At 36.8% G+C, this 20,530-nt stretch overlaps 1 protein-coding gene across 1 annotated transcript; it reads left to right on the forward strand.

The window, feature by feature from the left end:
* The first annotated feature begins 15,971 nt into the window (after positions 1 to 15,971).
* Positions 15,972 to 17,363, forward strand: LOC107619144 (uncharacterized). The gene is made up of 3 exons (XM_016321379.3): positions 15,972 to 16,101; positions 16,189 to 16,578; positions 17,113 to 17,363. Exons 1-3 carry the CDS (start codon positions 16,036 to 16,038, stop codon positions 17,140 to 17,142), a joined length of 486 nt encoding a protein of 161 aa, XP_016176865.1. The 5' UTR covers positions 15,972 to 16,035; the 3' UTR covers positions 17,143 to 17,363.
* Positions 17,364 to 20,530: the final 3,167 nt, after the last annotated feature.

Genomic DNA, 20,530 nt, shown 5'->3' on the forward strand with positions numbered 1-20,530 from the left:
ATCCATATTCTTTTTCTTTAGGAGAGAATAATCTTGGGTAAGTTTTGTGTACACCTCAAGTAAGGCATCATATTCATCTTGTAAATTAAAAGAAGTGGAGTTGTCATTACTAACCTTTTCTTCGCTTGCCATTAAGCAAAGATTTGCAACCTCGTCGTCATCGGAGTCGGATTCATCCTCGTTCTCCCATGATATGTATGCTTTCTCCTTCTTCTTAAATTTCTTGTTTTTGTCCTCCTTTTGAAGTTTTGGACAATTGGGTTTAATGTGTCCAACTTCTCCACACTCATAGCATTTTGGTACCTTTGTTTTGCTCTTGAAGTTTTTCTTCATTGCAAACTTATTGAATCTTTTTAATAAGAGTGCAAATTCTTCATCTCCTTCTTCTTCATTATCATCACTCTCTTCTTGTAGTGATGTTGTTTTAAGGGCGAGACTTTTCTTCTTGCTTTCTTCACCTTTTTGTCTATTTAGCATAGTCATCTCATAGGTGAGAAGATTACCTCGTAGTTGATCAAATGTAAGTTGATCATAGAGTCTTCCTTCCACAATGGCGTTCACTTTGGAGTTCCATTTTGGTGTAAGGCTTGTAAGCACCTTGGTCACAATTTGTTTATCATTGTATTTTGTGCCAAGCATGCTTAGGTTGTTGAAGATCTTGGAGAGTCTTTCAAGAGCTTCTTCAATGCTCTCTTCATCTTTCATTTTAAAATTTTCCCATTCATGAACCAACATAAATACCTTTGATTCTTTAACGTGGTCGGTTCCTTCGTAAGTGATTTGGAGTTTATCCCAAATCTCTTTAGCGGTTTCACATGTAGAGATCTTCATATAATCATGCTCGTTAAGTGCACAATGAATGAAGTTGATGGCTTTATCATTCATTGCCACTTTCTTCCAATCATCGTCACTATATTCATTTTCTCCTTTCGGTACTTGCTTTAAGACGGAGACTTCTCCTTCTTTAGCGCTTGTTGTCTTTGTTGGAATGTGATTTCCATTCTCAATCACTTTCCAAATTCTCACATCTTGAGAACGGATCCAAATTCTCATCTTATTTTTCCAATAAGAGTAATTTGTTCCGCTAAAAAGAGGAGGTCTAGCGGTTGAGTTACCTTCACTAGTGTTGTTGTTGTTAAAGCTTGTGCTTGCCATGATCTTTTCCCTTAAACGGTTAAGTCTTTCAAAGGGTTAAGCTCTGATGCCACTTGTAGAACCTATGCACAGTTACTCAAGAGGGGGGGTGAATTGAGTATTGCAATAACAATGAATCTTTTTTGCGAAAGTTAAAGACAATATACAAAAGTGTTATTGTACTAGTATTTTTCCAAGAGCTTAACTCAATTGCTAAGCATTTATAAGGAGCTTTTACTTTCCAATAGACACCAACTCAAATAAATTGATCAAGCTTTTCACCAATCAGACTTAAGCTATTCCTTAAGTACTTACGAAGCTACTTTTCGATCACAATTTATTTGCTCAAAGGTAAAAGACAATAATATAGAAGAGATGAGTTTGGAGAGACGCAAACGCTATTTAGAGTGGTTCGGCACAATCCTTGTCCTACGTCCACTTTCTTTCTCAATCGCTATTGAGAAGTTCCACTATTGCCAAGCTTCAAGGTGCTCGCGCAAAACCGTTTACAATCCGAGTCCTTAGTTTCTAACACCTCACGGTATATGATCACCACTCGTATACTAACCCACTCCACTTAGAGATTCCTTCTCTAAGATTTGCCTTGAGTACTTAGTATACTTCTTTGGTATCCTCACCGACTATAGTGTTTATAACTCTTGACTCAACCTTGGAGATCACACTCCAATTTACAAAGTGTTACAAGAAAACAATTCTCAAAGAATTGTTGAGATGAAATGAGTACTCTCTAGAAGAGTGTATGATTACAAGTTTAGCACTATTGAACCAATTGATATTGCTCTCTCAAATTGTGTATTATAACACCTTAAAAATGTGTAGAATGAAAGAATATGAACAAGATAGTTTGCAAATACTCACGTGTGTGAAATAAGGCTTTAATCCATCTATTTATAGACCTCCCAAACCTTAGAAACGTTGGGGAGTTAATGGGATGGAGCCGTTTTGTTAAAACTAGCCGTTTTTTATGTTTTTGAATCATTTGCATCGATGCATAACACTTTGCATCGATGCAAATGTGTCTTTGAAGCTGAAATTTGAATTTTCAGCTAGGTTGCATCGATGCAAACATCTTTGCATCGATGCAACAAGTCGTTGCATGCTTTGCATCGATGCAAGATGAGTGTGCATCGATGCAAACCTTAAAGAATGGCTTAAAATCACTTCAAAATACTTAGGATTGATCTCAAACTTGTTGGAGTCAATTCCTATGCTTTTGTACCTTTGAAAACAAGTTTTTTAAACCATTTGGCTAGCATCGAATTGCAAGATGTGCATCAAAACATTTTGTGAGTGTGTGTTGAGAGATTTAGCAATTGGTTCTTAACAAGAAGTTACCTAAGTCCTAAGACACTATACTTGTCTTCAAATGTTGTGGACTTGAGTTTCTTGTTGTTGTTGTGTTGCTTTCAACTCTTCATTCCTCAACGTTGAATGTTGGTTGATCTTTCAATATGCTTGTTCATTCAAGTTGTTTGTTGGTTTGTCTTTCATGTCGTTTGTTGGTTTGTCATTCATCAAAACCTACGAATACAAACTAAGTCCTAAGACACTATACTTGTCTTCAAATGTTGTGGACTTGAGTTTCTTGTTGTTGTTGTGTTGCTTTCAACTCTTCATTCCTCAACGTTGAATGTTGGTTGATCTTTCAATATGCTTGTTCATTCAAGTTGTCTGTTGGTTTGTCTTTCATGTCGTTTGTTGGTTTGTCATTCATCAAAACCTACGAATACAAACTTCGCATACAAGCAACATGATTTACAATCATAAAACACACAAACTCAAAGTAGAATCTAAAAATATGAATTTTGCACTAAAACCTATGAAAATATAATAAAACTTAAACAAAACATAACAAAAACTATATGAAAATGATGCCAAAAATCGTATAAAATATCCGCTCATTACTGAGATTTAGATTATAAATACATTTTAGTTGCTAACTGCCAAGCCTGTTGTATATATACATATAGGATTCTGAAGGTTCTTGGGATTTTTTACTCTTTTTATATAAATGAAATTCCTTTTCCTATGCTTGTTCTTTGCACTATTTGAGATCATTGGCTATAAAACTATCAATGTATATCTGGATTATGAATCTAATCGATTTATTTGAAAAATTGAATTGATCTATCACTTATCATTTATATGTTTTGTTGAAATATAATTATTTATGAAAAATCAAATTTTAACAATAGGATATATGAAATATAGTAAAAATCTATAATTAGGAAATTTGTAATAGCGATCAATTTAGTGACCGATTTTAGAATTTTAGATCAAGTATTAACGACTGATTTAGCGATCGATTTTCTTAGCGACTAATTTATTTACCAAAAAATTAGTTTCTATTTATCAACCGATTTTGTTAGCGACCGATATCGTTTGATAGTGGTTTAGTAACCTTGGTTAAAATTCGGTCAATAAAATCCGTTGCTAACGGTTAGCAACCAGAGTCGGTTGTTATTTTCTAATTTAGCAACCAAGGTTTTAGTGACTACCAAAATCGGTGAAATTTGACCCTTTCAAAGATAAACAGAGGAAGAATGATGCAAGAACCTACAGAATTAGTAGGTTAAGTATATTAGTTAATTGTAATCAGCACATACAAGTCCCATATTATCTAAGATATTGAATTTTAATGTTATTATTAGTCTCACATTGTCTAGTTTATCTAGACTTTGCCTTCCCATTAGTGTAAATAAATGTACTTTTTGTTTAAATAGTGAAGTTGAGTTGAATATGAATTAAGCATTGTTCTTAGTTTTCCTTTAGGCTCTTTTAAAGAGTAAGATGTTGTTTTATATTCTTAGTTTGGCCAACTAAGGTAGATTTATGGCTATTTTCACTATAGTAGAGTTGTTGACCTTGTCAATTTTGGTAAATCTAAACTATGTCACTACAATAAAATTGTTAACTTTGTCAAGATTAATGAACCAAAATAACTTCCTAGTGTTAATTGTGAATGGTGGCCCATGGATGGTAGTAGTATTGCATTTGGCAGTTAAGTAGTAGACACAAAAAGTTTAAGTTAACAAAGGAAACATTTGGTAGCACTATGGTGTAGGTTTGGTTTAAATGGATGACTATCTGATATTATCATCAATGGGCCATATGAGGGATCATATGAGGGTTAATACAACCAGGACTATAGCTTAGAAAGGAAAATTACAAGAACTTGTGTGGAAATTGACTTGGATTCACTAGTTCACCATTGTATCATGGTCAATGGTGTTGCTATGTTGTGAAGTATCAAAGACTTCTTTCACTATGTTGTCATTGTAATTGGTATGATCCATTAAGAAGAGAATATAAATTTGGTGGTAGGCAACCCGTGACGAGTGTTGAGCCTATGATAGCTAAGATGGTATCATATACAGACTGAGAAAGTAACGAATCCTAATCCATATTTTAATGTTGATTCAAATTTAAATCTCCAAGATTTGCCTAATCCATTTATCGATTTTATGATGAAATTAAAGGAGAGAAAATTTGGGATAGAGGAACTGGGATTAGGATAGGATTAGGGATAGAAATTGATTGTAAGACGAGAGAAGAAAGACAAAGGAGTCATTGGTGTCAAGGAAGTGTATGTGGGAGGAGACCAAGGTGAGATTAAATTAATCAATAACAAATATAAAGGTTCTATCAAGCCTATCAATAAGAATTTGGGGTTTATTGCAAATCAAAATGCTAACCCCAGCATAGGATTGTGTTTCGCAAGCCAACCTACATACCAAATAAGATAGGTAAAGCTTTAGTGGTTTAGATAAAATCATTGATGCTGTTTCACACACCCCATTACTCTTTTGTTTCAAGTGATTGCGCAGTTGGAAAAGTAGTGGAGATGGAAGAGTTAAAAAAAAAGGATTCTCCTCATATAATAAATAAAGAAAAATATAAAAATAAATCAAATAAAGAAAATAACAAGAAAAGGTGAGAAGGACTCCTTCATCACACTCTTCTTCCCATATACGCCATCCCCTTCTCCTATCCCTCACCATGACCTCTGCTTCTATCATCCTCTACTACACGCTTCACCTCCGTATTTTATCCTTAGCTCCCACCATTATCGACTCCACATTTATGTCGCTGCGTAGATCTACGCTATTGTTGCTACTTTTTTGCTATAGAGCCTCCATCTATACCTTCCCAAGTAACTTTCTATAGAGTTCTTGTCACATAGTATAGTATCGAAGAAAGCTCCCTTTGACATTTGTAGCAGCTTCAGCAGGGCATTCCACAGACATTGCCAATCGCGTCGACAAGTCATCTATTCTCAAACCGACTTGTCTTTGCACCACCATCCTCTGGTACCTCATCTAAAGCACCGTGGTGCCTCTCTATTATTCAATGATGACCAGCTTTTTGATGGGAAGACCATCAAGTGGCAAACCATGTGTCTTTTCTATTGGTGATGTTGATGATGAAATGATGTTAGAGTGGATGATACTAGCGGTTTAGGTTTTTTATTTCTCTTTAATATACATAGAGACAATTCCAAGGAGAGAAACGAATGGGTAGAATTGTAAATTACATTTCGAATTTTATTTGATAAAAAATTTAACTTTTTTTAAAAAAATAGTTTGTCAATTATTTTAATGGTGTTAGACAAATAAACTAAATTATCTATTTTACAAGAAGAGAAGAGTAATATTTTATCATTTTTCAAAAAAGAATAATGATACTTTCTCTAATAACTTATACTACGTCTATAGAAAAAATAAGCCATCAAATCAACTGTATAAAAAAATATATATTAAAATACAAAATAATATGAAAAATATGTACTATACGGTATATACATTTATACACATTTAGTGGCTAATTTTGTATCTTCTTTGAATAACATATTAATCAAATGAAAAAGAATAAAATACGTAAAAAATATTTTTTCCCCATGTTAGTTAATTGTTACAAACTTGACCCTAGGCCCTAACGGCCCAAGTATGACCCAAGAGGGAGCTCCCACCTCCACACGATCCCAAAGCGCAGAGCCTTCTCTTATCACTTGACTCCACGACGCTTTAACGACTTTTTGAATTCAAAAACCTTGAAGCTCCCAATCTCATAACAATCTAGGGTATATGATTAACACCCAACCTTATATAAAGAAGAGCTACCCACTTCTCCAGGTATGACAAATCAAACTTTGATAAACCCTACCTCATTGACACTTACTGACTTGATCGTTGAAATATCTTTTTAGGTTATTCCCTACCTATTTCACGCACCATAGGGGCTTGACAGGAGGTCAACATGAAGTTTGAGGAAGAGATGTCCAATGCTTCAAAGGTAATTCACAAACATTGGCATCATCTGTATATATCACTATTGAAAAACTCCATGACCTCTAGACAGCCACATTTGCAAAACCTGCCGGAAGATAATGGGGAGTATAATCCCCCAAAACATCTCCAAGCTCTGAATGGGGTACGAATTCCAAGCATAGTCCATGTCAGTGACACCTAGCCACTAGCCACGACATGGTAAAAATTCACACCCAGATTCTGCATTTTAGGCCCTTTGGGGGAACAGGATCCAACAATGCACGTATCATCTAAAAGTTATGTCATCGACTTCAAAACCATGAAAGAGAGGTCACTACTAGCGATCGATATCAACTCGTATTGAGTTTCGAAGCACACTCTGGGCGCAACCTTGGAAGAGGCGTTACTCCCGTTCGCCCACTCGACAAGCTAGACGTCATTAGGGAGATGAGTGATGCCAACGACCAACGTCAAAGCCACCTTCATGGCGAAGACACAAAATCCCCGAGTTACGACTATCAGGGTCACCTCAAGAAAAGAAATGGTAGATCCCCTAAGGGAAAAAAAGATGGCGAGATGAGTCTGTCGTCATGGGAGCTACCCCCTTTGATGATAGGATCCTCCGAGTTCGTCTCACCAAAAAGTTTGGCAAGCCGATGGACATGTGTTATGACGGAACAAAGGACCCAAAGAAGACTTGACTGCATTCGAGGCCAGGAAAAACTTGGAGGAAGTTCCTGACGTAGTCTGGTGTCGTGCTTTCCTAGTAACCCTAGTAGGTCCAACAATTAAGTGGTTCAATTCTGTACCACAAGGATCCATCATGACTTTCTCGACATCTCCTAAAATTTTTGCCCTAATTTACAACGCAAATAGTCAAAGCCAAGTACCCAATAAATTTTATGGGAGTAACCCAGCGAAATGATGAGTCAATGAGAAAATACCTGGATCAGTTTAACGATGAATGCCTTGAAATAGATAGCCTCACGAACTCAGTTGCCACCCTATGCCTAGCCAACAGGCTGACAAATGAAGACTCCTAAAAATATCTTACCACTAAACCCGTTTGGACCATGAACGAGATCCAAAGTGTGGCTAGGAAATACATAAACGATTAGGAGGTAAGCTTGGTGGTGGCAGTTGATAAGTGGCAGGTCGCTAATTTAGCGCCTCAAAAAAATGATCATTCATAAATAACCCGGGAGGGCCCAAAAGGTAAAATAGCTAAGCCACCTTGCCCTTGGTGAGTCACCAACTACACCCCCTAATAGCACCGATTGTAGAAGTCTATCAACAGATCATGAACCAAGGTGTCTTGCCAAAAACTAGGCAATTGAAAGACAACATTGGAGGCAACAACTCCCTGTACCGTGATTACCACAAAGGATGCGTGGACAAAATATATGATTGCATAGACTTGAAAGATGCCCTCGAGCAAGCCATCAGGGATGGAAAGCTCCTCGAATTTGCAAAAATTATTTGCGATCCGAAAAGACCCCTCACAAAAGGTCACCTGAGATTGGTGAAGGGCATAATTCTAGAACCATCAAACCTGCCACGCGTGAAGAAAGTGACCTGGATCCAACCATCATTGTTAACGTCGTAACGCAGAGGACTTATGAAAAATTGAAGTCTTCATAGAAAAAAGAGCTCAAGATTCTTTTCGCGACCATGTCAGAGCCTCAACACCCACCCAGGTTTCCTGACAACAATTTTTGCCCATAGGATTGCAAGTTCAGTTAGCTTACAGACGATCCTCCTACGGTCATTACAGCCAAGATCGGTATTGGTGTAGTCAAATGAATCCTAGTCAATATGGGTGTTGACTCAAACATACTATTCTGGAATGTTGTCGATGCCCTTAGGTTTAAAGAAACGGAATTAAAAAGACACCAACTGGAGTAGTAGGCCTCAAAAATTTCTTTATCAGACCAGACAGTGACATCAAATCACCAATCTGCATCAGGATCGGGAACACAACGAAGTCAGCTATGGCCAATTTCGTTATTCTTGATGACTCCACAACATACAATGGTGGTTATGCTATGGTCTTTACCAAGTACCTAACAATAAAGTATTGGGCCAATGATAAAACCATTGAAACAGTCAACGGGGATGATGAGTTGGCAATCGTCTGAAACAATGCTAGCCCGTGCCTTAGGAAGAAGTCACGGGATATAACAGGAATTTCATCGTAGACTTGGATGCGAGATTAGAAAACCGTCCTTGATTAGAGCCTCAAGGGGACCTTGAGAAGGTGCAGATTGAGGATTCGGAGAAAAATACACCGATCTTAATCGGAACATTCCTTACGAACTCAAATGCCCCTGATAGCGACCCTTAAAGAAATTGAGACCTGTTCGCATTGACACCTTTTAACATTCCCGGGATAGACCTTATGGACATGTCCCATCAGTTGTCAACAAAGTTAGACATCATATTCTTATCCCAAAAAAGACAAAAGATGTCCTCCGATAGAGCCACCGAAGTTAAGAAATAAGTGACCAACCTCCTGGAGGTGGGGTTCATCTGGGAATTACCTTACTCAACCTAGCTATCAAAGATTGTGCTCGTAAAGAAGGCTACTGAGAAGTGGAGAATGTGCTTGGACAACCCCGACCTCCACAAATCTTTCCGCAAGGACTCTTTACTTAGCATCGACAACCTGGTTGATTTCGCGTCAAAATTTAAGTATCCTATCTTTATGGACGCATACTCGGGATATAACCAGATTCCAATGCACCATATGGATGAGAAAAAAATAGAATTCATAATCCATAAGGAACATAATTTTACACGATTATGTCCTTCAGCTTAAAAGAAGCCGGAGCCACATACTAGTGGTTAATGACCAAAATATTCAGCGACTAGATAGGCAAGTCGGTGGAAGTCTACATTAACGACATGCTAATCAAAACTACTGACATAGGATCCCTGGAAAAAGACTTGAAATTAGTATTTGAAGCCCTACAGAAATATAAGATGCAATTGAACCCTGGCAAAATGTGCATTTGTAGCAGAAGCCAAGAAATTCTTGGGTTTTATGATCACACAATAGAGAGTGGAGGCAAACGCAGATAAGTGTGAAGCCACCATCCAAATGGCTTGCCCAAAAACCTTAAAGGATCTCTAAAGGTTGACGGAATGACTTATCACCCTATCCCGTTTCATAGGAGCCTGATCTCACAAAGAACTCCCATTCTTTAACTGAATGAAAAAGGGAATCACTTTCCAATAGATGGAAGAATGCGAGGAAGCTTTTAGCATTGCAAAAAACTAGTTTTCGAACCCCCCATACTTAGTAAACTAGTAGAAGGGGAGCTTTGTTCTTGTACCTATCAAAAACCGATGAGGCCATGGCAGCAACGCTTATCCGCAAAAAAGACAAGCTACAATTTTTGGTGTACTTTATTAGCAAGGTATTCCAAAATGTAAAAACTTGGTACACCCGGTTGGAAAAGTTAGCCTTTCTGCTACTCACATCCTCTAGGCAGCTACCACAGTATTTTCGAAGTCATCCAATCGTCGTTTGAACAAATCATGTGACTAAGAAAGTCTTGCAGAAACTAGACCTGGAAAAAAGAATGATGACCTGCTCCAAAGAATTCTCATAGTTTGACATAAAGTACCAACTAAGGAATGCCATCAAAGCCCAAGTGATGGTGGACTTCCTGGAGGAGGTCGTCACAAGAAATTCCAATCTGCCAACCCCATGATGGAAACTCCACATAGACAGAGCATCCAATCAAGTGTCTGACAGCGCCGATATAACCCTTGAGAGCTTGGATGAAGTGCTATATGATCAGTCCATTAAATACAAGTTTTTACTTTCTAACAACCAGGCAGAGTATGAAACCACCATCGCTGGACTCTCATTGGCCAAGGAAGTAGGAGTAAAAATGTTGGATGTATACAGCGACTCTCAAGTCGTCACATCCTGCATTAATGGGACTTATGAAGCTCGAATCCCTGCTACGAAAATTGTAACAACCCCGATTTTTCGAGTACGCGAGATCTTTTCTGAAGGCACGGATTTCTCCGGAAGATCATTAAAGGGAACACCTCTTATATATGATCAAGCATCTCAATCCTCATTGTCATTATGTCATCCTTAAGCTAGAACCTCTTCTGAGGCAAGCTCGATAACGCAATCATGAAGAACCTAGTTTTTGAACCGTATCGGTTAGGAGTTTTGATTCTAGTTTTCGTAAATAGTCTCTATTTGACGAATCGGACTCGATTCATGAGAGAAGAGAGATAATAGTATAATATTATCATTATATTAGTATTAGAAGATGCTTGAATGATATTATAAGGTTACCTGATCTGTTTTAGTTAAAAACAGGAAATCGGTTTAACCGGGTTCACAGTTTACTGGTGCAGCTTAGCACCAGCACTCTCTGAAGACTTTAGCAATGCTAAGTCCTCATAATACATGTTCTACTCTCATATTAAATATGTTACTAGTGTCATTTATGCTAGTAGCTCAGAAAATAATTTCTAGAGATGTTTTTACAATTGTTCTGATACACCTAGTTTTAGTTGTTATACACTTGAGATATTTTAATATTATTTTAATCCACCTCCTAGCCAACCAATCACAACTCACCCTACATCCCCAAGACCTCCAAGGCTGTCTCATTCCTTCATTTTTGGCTGAAAATAACAAGAGAGAAAAGATAGAAACTTTCATGACACTTAAATCTTCAAAGCTTGATTTCTTCTGAACTAAAACTCAAATCAAAACTCCGATTTCACCAAAATGATCCTCTCTTCTTCCTCTACATAACCATATAACATATCAAGGCTGGAAATTGGGTTGTTATAATTTGATATCAGAGCAGTTCATTTCCAGTAGAGCCTGGGGAGTGGACTGACTATGCTTCATTGCATACTCTTCTTGTGTGTCTCATGCTGTTAGGGTATCTTCAAGATACATTTGGCATGAATGTCTATCAGTGCTCATTTTGGAAATGTTTGTGCCTAACTTGAGATATTAAGACTGATCACCTTAATGTTGATTATTTGGTGCGGATAAGACCTCAATGACTGTGAATAGGCATGGTTTAATCGAGCTCCGAACGATGAATCGACGTGAGCCACAGCTATCTTCATAGCTGTTATAATCTTAATGGCTATGGCTGTGTGAGATTTGGATGCTGTCAAGAATGGACCGATCTCTTCGTTAGGATGGCTTGAAGGAAATAGACCACTTGAAGAAAGATTCTTACACGCGGCTGAAATTTTGAGGGCAAAATTTTCTTTAAGGAGGGTATAATGTAACAACCCCGATTTTTCGAGTACACGAGATCTTTTCTGAAGGCACGGATTTCTCCGGAAGATCAGTAAAGGGAACACCTCTTATATATCATCAAGCATCTCAATCCTCATTGTCATTATGTCATTCTTAAGCTAGAACCTCTTCTGAGGCAAGCTCGATAACGCAATCATGAAGAACCTAGTTTTTGAACCGTATCAGTTAGGAGTTTGATTCTAGTTTTTGTAAATACTCTCTGTTTGATGAATCAGACTCGATTCATGAGAGAAGAGAGATAATAGTATAATATTATCATTATATTAGTATTAGAAGATGCTTGAATGATATTATAAGGTTACCTGATCTGTTTTAGTTAAAAACGGAAAATTGGTTTAACCGGGTTCACAGTTTATTGGTGCAGTTTAGCACCAGCACTCTCTGAAGACTTTAGCAATGCTAAGGTCTCATAATACATGTTCTATTCTCATATTAAATATGTTACTAGTGTCATTTATGCTAGTAGCTCAGAAAATAATTTCTAGAGATGTTTTTACAAGTGTTCCGATACACCTAGTTTTAGTAGTTATACACTTGAGATATTTTAATATTATTTTAATGCACCTCCTAGCCAACCAATCACAACTCACCCTACATCCCCAAGACCTCCAAGGCTGTCTCATTTCTTTATTTTTGGCCAAAAATAACAAGAGAGAAAAGATAGAAACTTTCATGACACTTAAATCTTCAAAGCTTGATTTCTTCTGAACTAAAACTCAAATCAAAACTCCGATTTCACCAAAATGATCCTCTCTTCTTCCTCTACATAATCATATAACATATCAAGGCTGGAAATTGGGTCGTTACAAAAATAATTGGAGAAAACTAAATAGCCTTGCGTGTCTTTCGATGAGGTAATGGTTCATCATGTACCTCGAAAAAAGAATGCGAGAGCTAACCTAATGTCAAAACTAGTCAGCACAAAGTCAAAGAGTCCTCTGTAACCCTAACCATAAACCAAGGAGAGAACCAAGACTGGAAAGTTCTAATTAAGAGGTTTATCAAAAAGGATGAATTCCTGTAGGACCCGTCTAAGCCAAAGATTTTGAAGTGAGAAGCAGTCAAGTACACAGTAATACAAGGGGTGCTATACCGAAGGGGCTTCTCACAACCGCTCCTGAAGTGTCTCCGACCTGAACAAATAGAGTACGTCATAAAAAAGGTATGCGAGGGCTGTTGTCACTACAAGAAAAATACCCATTCAGCCACACTTTTTTTAAGCTACATTTGAAAAGTGTAGCCTATTCTAGGAATAGGCTACGCTTTTCTCCGTGTTGCCTTTTTATAAGAGAAAATGATACACAAATGCGGCATCATTTAAAAAGTGTAGCCTTATGTATTATAGAAATCACTTATAAAGCGTAGCTGTAGGTTGATATCTATAGCTTCACTTTTCGTATCAGAGGAGACGCTTTTAAAGGGTAGCCTATTTTTTAAGTTTTGGGTGCACTTAAAAAGCGATGCCTAATGTATCTAGAGTAAAAAATTTGATACTTAGTGAAATTTTTCCTCTTTCCTGAAAGCAAACTCATCACACTTAGTAAAATTTTTGTGATTCAATTCCCTCCAAATGTCACTCAATCACCTTCGTCCCCTTTCGTAAACCCTCAGTCTCACTTTTTCCTGAAAGCTCACTCATCACCTTCATCACCTTCATCGTGAAGTAGAAGCCCTCGCCATCGTTGCCCTACAAGAAGAAACCCTGTAACTCTCACCATTGACCGACACTCCCCACTCACCCCCCACTCCCCACTAGACACTCCTCTTCGCCTCCTCTTCGCCATCGCTTGCACTGATCGTCGTTGTGCCACCCTCACCATCGTCACTGAGCCGCTCTCACCATCGTCGCTGCGCCGTTCTCGCCATCGTCATCTCCGTGCTTCTCATCTTCGCTGTGCTCACATCATTGAATAGGTATGTATTAATTTCTATTTGCTTCTGAAATTGATCAGAGGCTTAGGGTTCCTATTTTAGGGGTTTTAATTTGGGGGTTTTAATCTGTGAAATATGGATTTGTGAACTGCAATTTGATAACATGCATGCTATTGTTGATGAAGATTTGTGGTATTTTAGGGTTTGTTTCTGAGACTGAATCCAAATGCAGCGTTAATAAGTTTTTGTTTCTGTGATTTCTCAATGAATAAGTTGGCTTCTCCTTCTCTGTTTTCAGCTTCCGTTTCTGTTTTCTCAATGAATAAGTTGGCAGCAACTCACCAATGAATTGTATCATATTGCTTTCCTGGTGGGTGCCGACTCTGAACAAAATTTTCACGTTTAAATGTAACAATAGCAAATAGATCACTTTGCTCTGCAGATGACATATCTTTCAAAATTCATTTTGCATCTTCATTTGATGAAACAGTAGCACTGTTCTCTGAATTATCTGCATGGTCCTTGTCCTTTGAATTATCTGCATGATCCTTGTCCTCAAGTTTGGAAGGCTTTGCACGCTTATTTCCAGTAGATTTCAATCTAACAGCTTTTCTCAGATTCCAATATGCATGACAATCATTTTAGATGCATGACAATCATTAGTATTAGGGTAGTTGTTTTGGATTATTTATGTTAAACTGTTTTGACATATATTATGTATTAAATATAAATACTTAACTCAACAGTAATGTGGAATTTTCTTATTAGGCACATATAGTGGAAATGTGGAACATTATTGTTAGAAAATATATATGGACAAACATAAAGTTTTTTGTTGCTAACTAAGCAATAAGAATGGTTTTTGTTTTGCCCTAACACAAATAAGCTTGGTGCTTGTAATGGATTAGTTATACTTTGGTTTTGTAAAAAGGATTAGGATGAAGTATTGAAGTTACCTCCTTCTCTCTTTATATGTGACTATATGTTAATCAATTATTGTCAGGATTCTGAGGAGTGCTTTTATTTATTCTTTTTGCTTGTTTTGGCTAAAGTCTTTCTAACTCAATACTTGATTCAAAGTGCAACCACTTTACCATTTTAATTTGTTTTCAGTATGAAGCGACAATTGATGCAATTAACTGACATATATATCACAATTAACTCTGCAAAAAATTCCCTTCTAACCCAATAATTACCCTTCCCTTATTAATTATTACTCTCCAAAATATACATACTTCTCACCAGCCTTTCAAATTTGAATACTAATACTATATTTATGATAATGTAATTTTTAATAATTAACCCTATGGATACGACTGAGCATGTTATGGGGTGAATGATGACCATTTTTATTTTTTTATTTTTTTTCTTAATCCAATGGCAGGGGTCATTTCTAGCGTTAGGAAGTCATGGAGCCCCTTTCTTCATCAATTATTGGGAGCCTTTCCAGATTTTGGTGTGATTAGACCTCTCATTTCATTATTACAGATTTTCGTTTTTGAAAATGGGATAGATGTAGAAATTGACGGACTAAGCTCTAAACTAAGTGATGATGTAGGAGATAGCTTTCCACTTGATGAAAATTATTATTCACATGTGATGGAGGACATTGATGATGACGAAGGTAATTTATTTCTATCATTTTTTATATTTTTTTGTAAATCATAATGCTTAATTTTTCAATTGGCATCACTAATTACTCCCTAATTTTCCCCCTAATGCATGAAACTAGGAGAGCCAAAGAAGAAGAAAACCCGGGGAAAAACAACTTGCAAAGAGATTTATGAAAAAACTATGGAACAGCGGGAAGAAGTTATTTTTGATATTGGACAGCCAGTAGGACCAACCGATCAAAGTGTGTCTAATTTAACTAGTTTTGTAGGAACAATTGGGAGAAATAAAAGATTTGTGAGTCTTTTGTACACTAGCTGGCATGCTGTAACTCCTAAAGCTAAGAAATTCATGTGGAACTATGTTAATGTAAGACTCTTCTATTATTATTAAATGTCGATTATTTTAAATATAGGAAGGTGCGTATAACACTGTTGATATCATGCAGACCAAGTTTATCCTCCCAGACAGTGGAGAAAAGTGGGTGATCCAAGCAATTCGGGATGCTTGGAAGCGGTTCAAGGGAAAAATTAAGCATAAGCACTTTGTTCCCTTTGATACCATCGAAGATATGGTGAAAAATCGACTGACACAAGTTCCAAAAAGTCAATTCATAAAATTGATCTATTATTGGAGTCATCCTACAATCCTACAATCAATTTCGGAAGAGTACGAGTGGCTCTAGTATACTTATTTCATATTTGTGCTGGGATTTGTTTAGTTAATTTTAGTTATGTTGTTATAGACTTACTTATTTAAGGCTTTATTTTATAGCGCGCGACAAAGGAAACAAATGAGGAACCAAAAAGGTTTGAAATGTTCCTTGCTACTCGAACAAGTCGGAAAAGGAAGGAAGTTGATCAGGAAACACAAGATGCAATTGTATGAGAATTCATTGAATTACTAATGATTATAAATCAAATTTAGGATACGGTAACTAATTCTATGTCAAATGTTTCTTTTAATTAGGATGAATTCCAAAACCGGCAAGCTGCTGGTGAAACAGATGAGGAAGCTTTTGAGTCTTTATTTGGAAAAGAACAACCAGGTCGGGTTAGGTGCTATGGAAGATCTATTACACGACGTGACTTAAAAAAGCATGCAGAAATTTCTGAACTCAAGCAACAACACCAGGAGGAAGTCACATCTTTGAAGGCTGAACTTGGAGACATGAAGGCCAAACAGCAGCACCAAGAGGCTGACCTTCATGGATTGCGAAACATGATTAAGTTACTAGTTCAGCGATCTGAACCTGGAATGAGGCCGGAAGAAATTGAAGCTTTGTTACAAGATGCCCAACACTCTCCAATTGATGCAAATAGCGCTCATGGATCAACACATATTCCAAACATAAATATGGTATGACCAGTTTTTTCTTATTCCCTAATATTTGTTTATATATTGTTAATTGTTAATTAGGATTTTGAGTTTAAAATTTTTATTTGTTAGAACTTAGGAGGATGCCATATCTTTTTAATTTGAACTGAAATTGAAGAAGATGGAAGCTGTGATTTGGTTTTTTTGGTTTTGTTTTTTCATTATGTAATTTTAATATTATTGTTATCAGGGTGAAAGCTGTAATTTTTCTGATTTTTCTGGTTTTTCTGATTTTTCTGGTTTTGGTTTTCTGATTTTTTTTTTATTTTTCTGATTTTAGTTCCCATTTAGTATGAGGTTGTGTTAGTCCGTTTTTTAGTTGTCCTTTATGGTGATTTATAGTATCCCCCTGAATGTGATTGTTATTTTAAAGCAAAAGACTTTGGTGATATGAAAAGTAGAGTAGTTTCAATTATCCTATGCCTCTCGGATATTGTATGTGTTATTAATCTGTTAATTACTTTTTTCTTCTTGTAGTTTTTCAAATTATAATTATTTTTCTATATAATTATGCAGGATAATTCTGAAGATGTGAATGAAGATTGAGATGCTTATCATGATGGTTTATTGACAAAGGTGGAAATTGAAAGATGTATGGTTGATGATGATGTTTTTTATTAGAAGCTAAGATACATTTATATGATATAATATTTTGATTTTTCCTAGTTTATTAGTAGTAAACTCTAAGTGCATTATATGAGTATACTTATTCTAGTTTGAGATGTATGAATGCTCAAAATTATGATCATTCCAATATTTTTGGTTCATTATTGTATAATTGTATTTTGTTTCAGTATAATTTTTATTGTTTAAAGATTATTGTATGGTATTATTATATATGTATACATTTTTATTTTATAATAATTAACTAATTTAATTAACAATACAAGATTATATATATAATTATATTCTCAAATATTAGAGTTTAGATAAAAAAATTGTTAGAAATTTCTGTTTATATATATATATATATATATATATATAAACAGAAATTTTAAAAAAAAATGAGGGACAAAAGGCTACACTTATATAGAGTAGCTATAGGTATACTTTTTGCTACATTTATAAAGTGATGTAGTAGCCCTGAAAAGTGTAGCCTATTCTTTAGAATTATGGTAACTATTAGTGCTGAAAAGCGTAGCCTTAGGTCCTGAACAGCATCACTTAAAAAGCGTACCCTATTCTCAAAGGCGAGAAGCGTAGCCTTTGCTACAGAAAAGCGTAGCCTTTGAGAATAGGCAACACTAGTATAGGCATCGCCTACAAAAGTGTCTCCGAAGCCTAAAAAGCGTAGCCTTTTCCTAAGGCATCATTTTTTTTTCGGTTTTGACTACACTTTTCAAGTGTACTTGAATGGGTGTTTTTCTTGTAGTGTGTGTACATCACATGGGTGGAAAATGCTGGCCCAAAAATTAATAAGGGTAGGATATTAATGGTAAACGATAATTAAAGACTTAATGTAGCCCGTCCAATCGTGTGTAAAGTGCTAAGAAAATGGTAACTTCCACAGAGCGCTAGCAAAAGAGCTGACTCAATTAACGTCATCCCGAGCTTTTGTGTGTGAGGGAGTAAATCTCATGTGTCCTTTTTCCACATCACAGGACAACTCAAGTGATGATAGTTACCATTGACTATTTCACCAAATGGATAGAAGCCAAGGCATTAAACAGCATGTCGACAACCCAGTGTAGGAAGTTCTTCTAGAGACAGGTAATCAACAAGTTCAGAATTCCCAAGGTCGTCATCTCAGACAATGACACTCAGTTCACCGATAAAAATTTTTGCAACGTCTTTGAAGGATTAGGGATTCGGCAACACTTCTCCTTGGTGGAACACCCACAAGCAAACGGCCAGGTTGATGGCTCCAATAAAGTTATCTTAAAAGGGATAAAAAAAAAGTGATTAGATTAGAAGAAGGGCGATTGGGCGGACGAACTCAATTCCATCCTTTGGTCTTACCAAACTACCCCTTAGTGTTGGTACGACACCTTTTTGACTCACATACGGCATGGAGGCTATAGTGCCGGTAAAATTCCTCCTTGGGACTTTCGACCAAAAGTCCGAGAATGACCTAGTTGATGAGGTCTAAGCCATGGCCCACTTGAAGGAAGCAACCCTCAAGCAATGAATCGCCCTAAGATACAATTAGGGAGTAAAAAAAGAACTTCAAAAAAGGAGACTTGGTTTTCCGACGTAACGACATAGATGTTCACAAACTAGGAGAAAAAAAAGCTATCCCAATCTGGGAAGGCCCTTACCGCATCCATGAATCATGCAAAAATGGAGCATACAAGCTAGAGAAACTCGATGGCACCGGAATTTTGCGATTTTGGAACTTCGAACCTTAAAAGGTTCTATCCATGAAAAGAAAAATTTGATTCCATTTGTATTTCTTTTTCTTATTTTTTTCCTTTTTCGTACTAAGTTATCCTTGGACGTAAAACTAAATTATTAAAAGTAGGGTACTTTTTCCTTTCCTAATGAACTGGTATAGGGCAAAGGAAGGTTTTGATAAGGCCTTTCTCTTTATCTTTTTCCAAGTTATCTTGCATAGTAAATCTCTTAATTTTTTATAAATTACCTTAGATTATGATCTAAAAAGGGTACCCTAGAAACTAATCAATCCGAGAACTAATAAATACAAACATAAAAATGGATAAAATTAAAATGGTAAAGTTTCATAACTTAACCAAAGTAATGTATAACCACCCCCATAAGCAAAGAAAAATTAAGTTTACAGTTGGCCCATTGGACAGAGTCAAATTACAACTTTACATTGGCCTACCAGGCAACAAAATAAAAAAGAATAAAAAAATCCTAAGTCCTCTTCTCAAGAGCCATGTCCACAATCTGACCATCTTTGATAACCTTGAAGGCACCAATCCGAGGCACATCGAAGTCGGGAGAGAGGAAAGCGACCTAAAATTTCAAGGCCTCTTAGTAGCGGAGATAGCCTCTTTTGCATTTTTCACAATCTCTTTATTTCTTTTCTTCAAGTTAGCTACCCCCTGCCTGGCTTCCTTGCCCTTTTTCTCCCCTTTCTCGGCACGATGCTCGGCCTGGGATATTCGCAACTGAAGCTTGATCTCGAGGTTGGTAAGCTGCTGGATCTTGTCCCCAGCCTCCCCCAACCTTCTTTTCAACTTCAACCTTTGCAGTCTCTGCAGCCTTTTTCTATACCTGAGAAGCCGCAAGATCGGCCTAGGCTTGGTGAAGGTTCCCCTCAATAAGTGAAACTGGACAAAAACAGACTTACTCTTACGAACTATGGCCACAGATTGAAGCAGAGATCAGTAAACCCACTTCGCCTGACTAGATAGGTCGCAGTTAGTGAAGAAATCTTCTGTCCCGGGGAGCAGGTGCTCATTTATGAAACTTGGAACATCAAAGGCCTTCTCCATAACAGAAGGAGTGGTGACCTCTTTCCCTTTACTACTACCCTCGTCCTTCTTCCTCTTCTAGAACCTCATCTTGGTGGTTCCCACCTTGACCACTCTCGAATGCAGCCAACTCCATGGTCTGAGGAGTACTCTCCTTTTTATCATCTCTTTCCATCTCAAGAAAATTTGCCATTAGGTTGGTCAAAGTCACGTGACCATTGACCATGTTAACTACAAATGAAAAGTGCATCACATCAGAAAGACAAATACAAACAAGGAAGATAACAAAACCCACAAATAGAAAAATCTAAAACCCACTAACACATTGACATCTGACCTTCTAGTCACCCGTGACCTGCTAAGGGTTAAGAGTCCTGTTTTCCTAGATCGCCGACAATGTGTTAGTGATATTTCGGTTCTTCAAAGACAAACCTTCATACAAAATATTTATTAAATAATCAGAACCAGCCTTATAACTTCAGTACATCTAAAACCTCCTTTCTCTTTCCAACATCAACCAAAAAGGGATAATGCTCTCTGGCCGACCTAACCTT

Source organism: Arachis ipaensis, chromosome B1, assembly GCF_059453495.1.
Source record: "Arachis ipaensis isolate K30076 ecotype BB chromosome B1, ASM5945349v1, whole genome shotgun sequence".
NCBI lineage: Eukaryota > Viridiplantae > Streptophyta > Magnoliopsida > Fabales > Fabaceae > Arachis > Arachis ipaensis.

Bases quoted from the DNA above. Each gene is read 5' to 3' on its own strand.
- LOC107619144 (XM_016321379.3), top strand. From the start codon at position 16,036: ATGTTCCTTGCTACTCGAACAAGTCGGAAAAGGAAGGAAGTTGATCAG. The intron at 16,102-16,188 runs GTATGAGAATTC...TCTTTTAATTAG, and splicing joins AGGAAACACAAGATGCAATT to GATGAATTCCAAAACCGGCA. The intron at 16,579-17,112 runs GTATGACCAGTT...ATAATTATGCAG, and splicing joins ATATTCCAAACATAAATATG to GATAATTCTGAAGATGTGAA.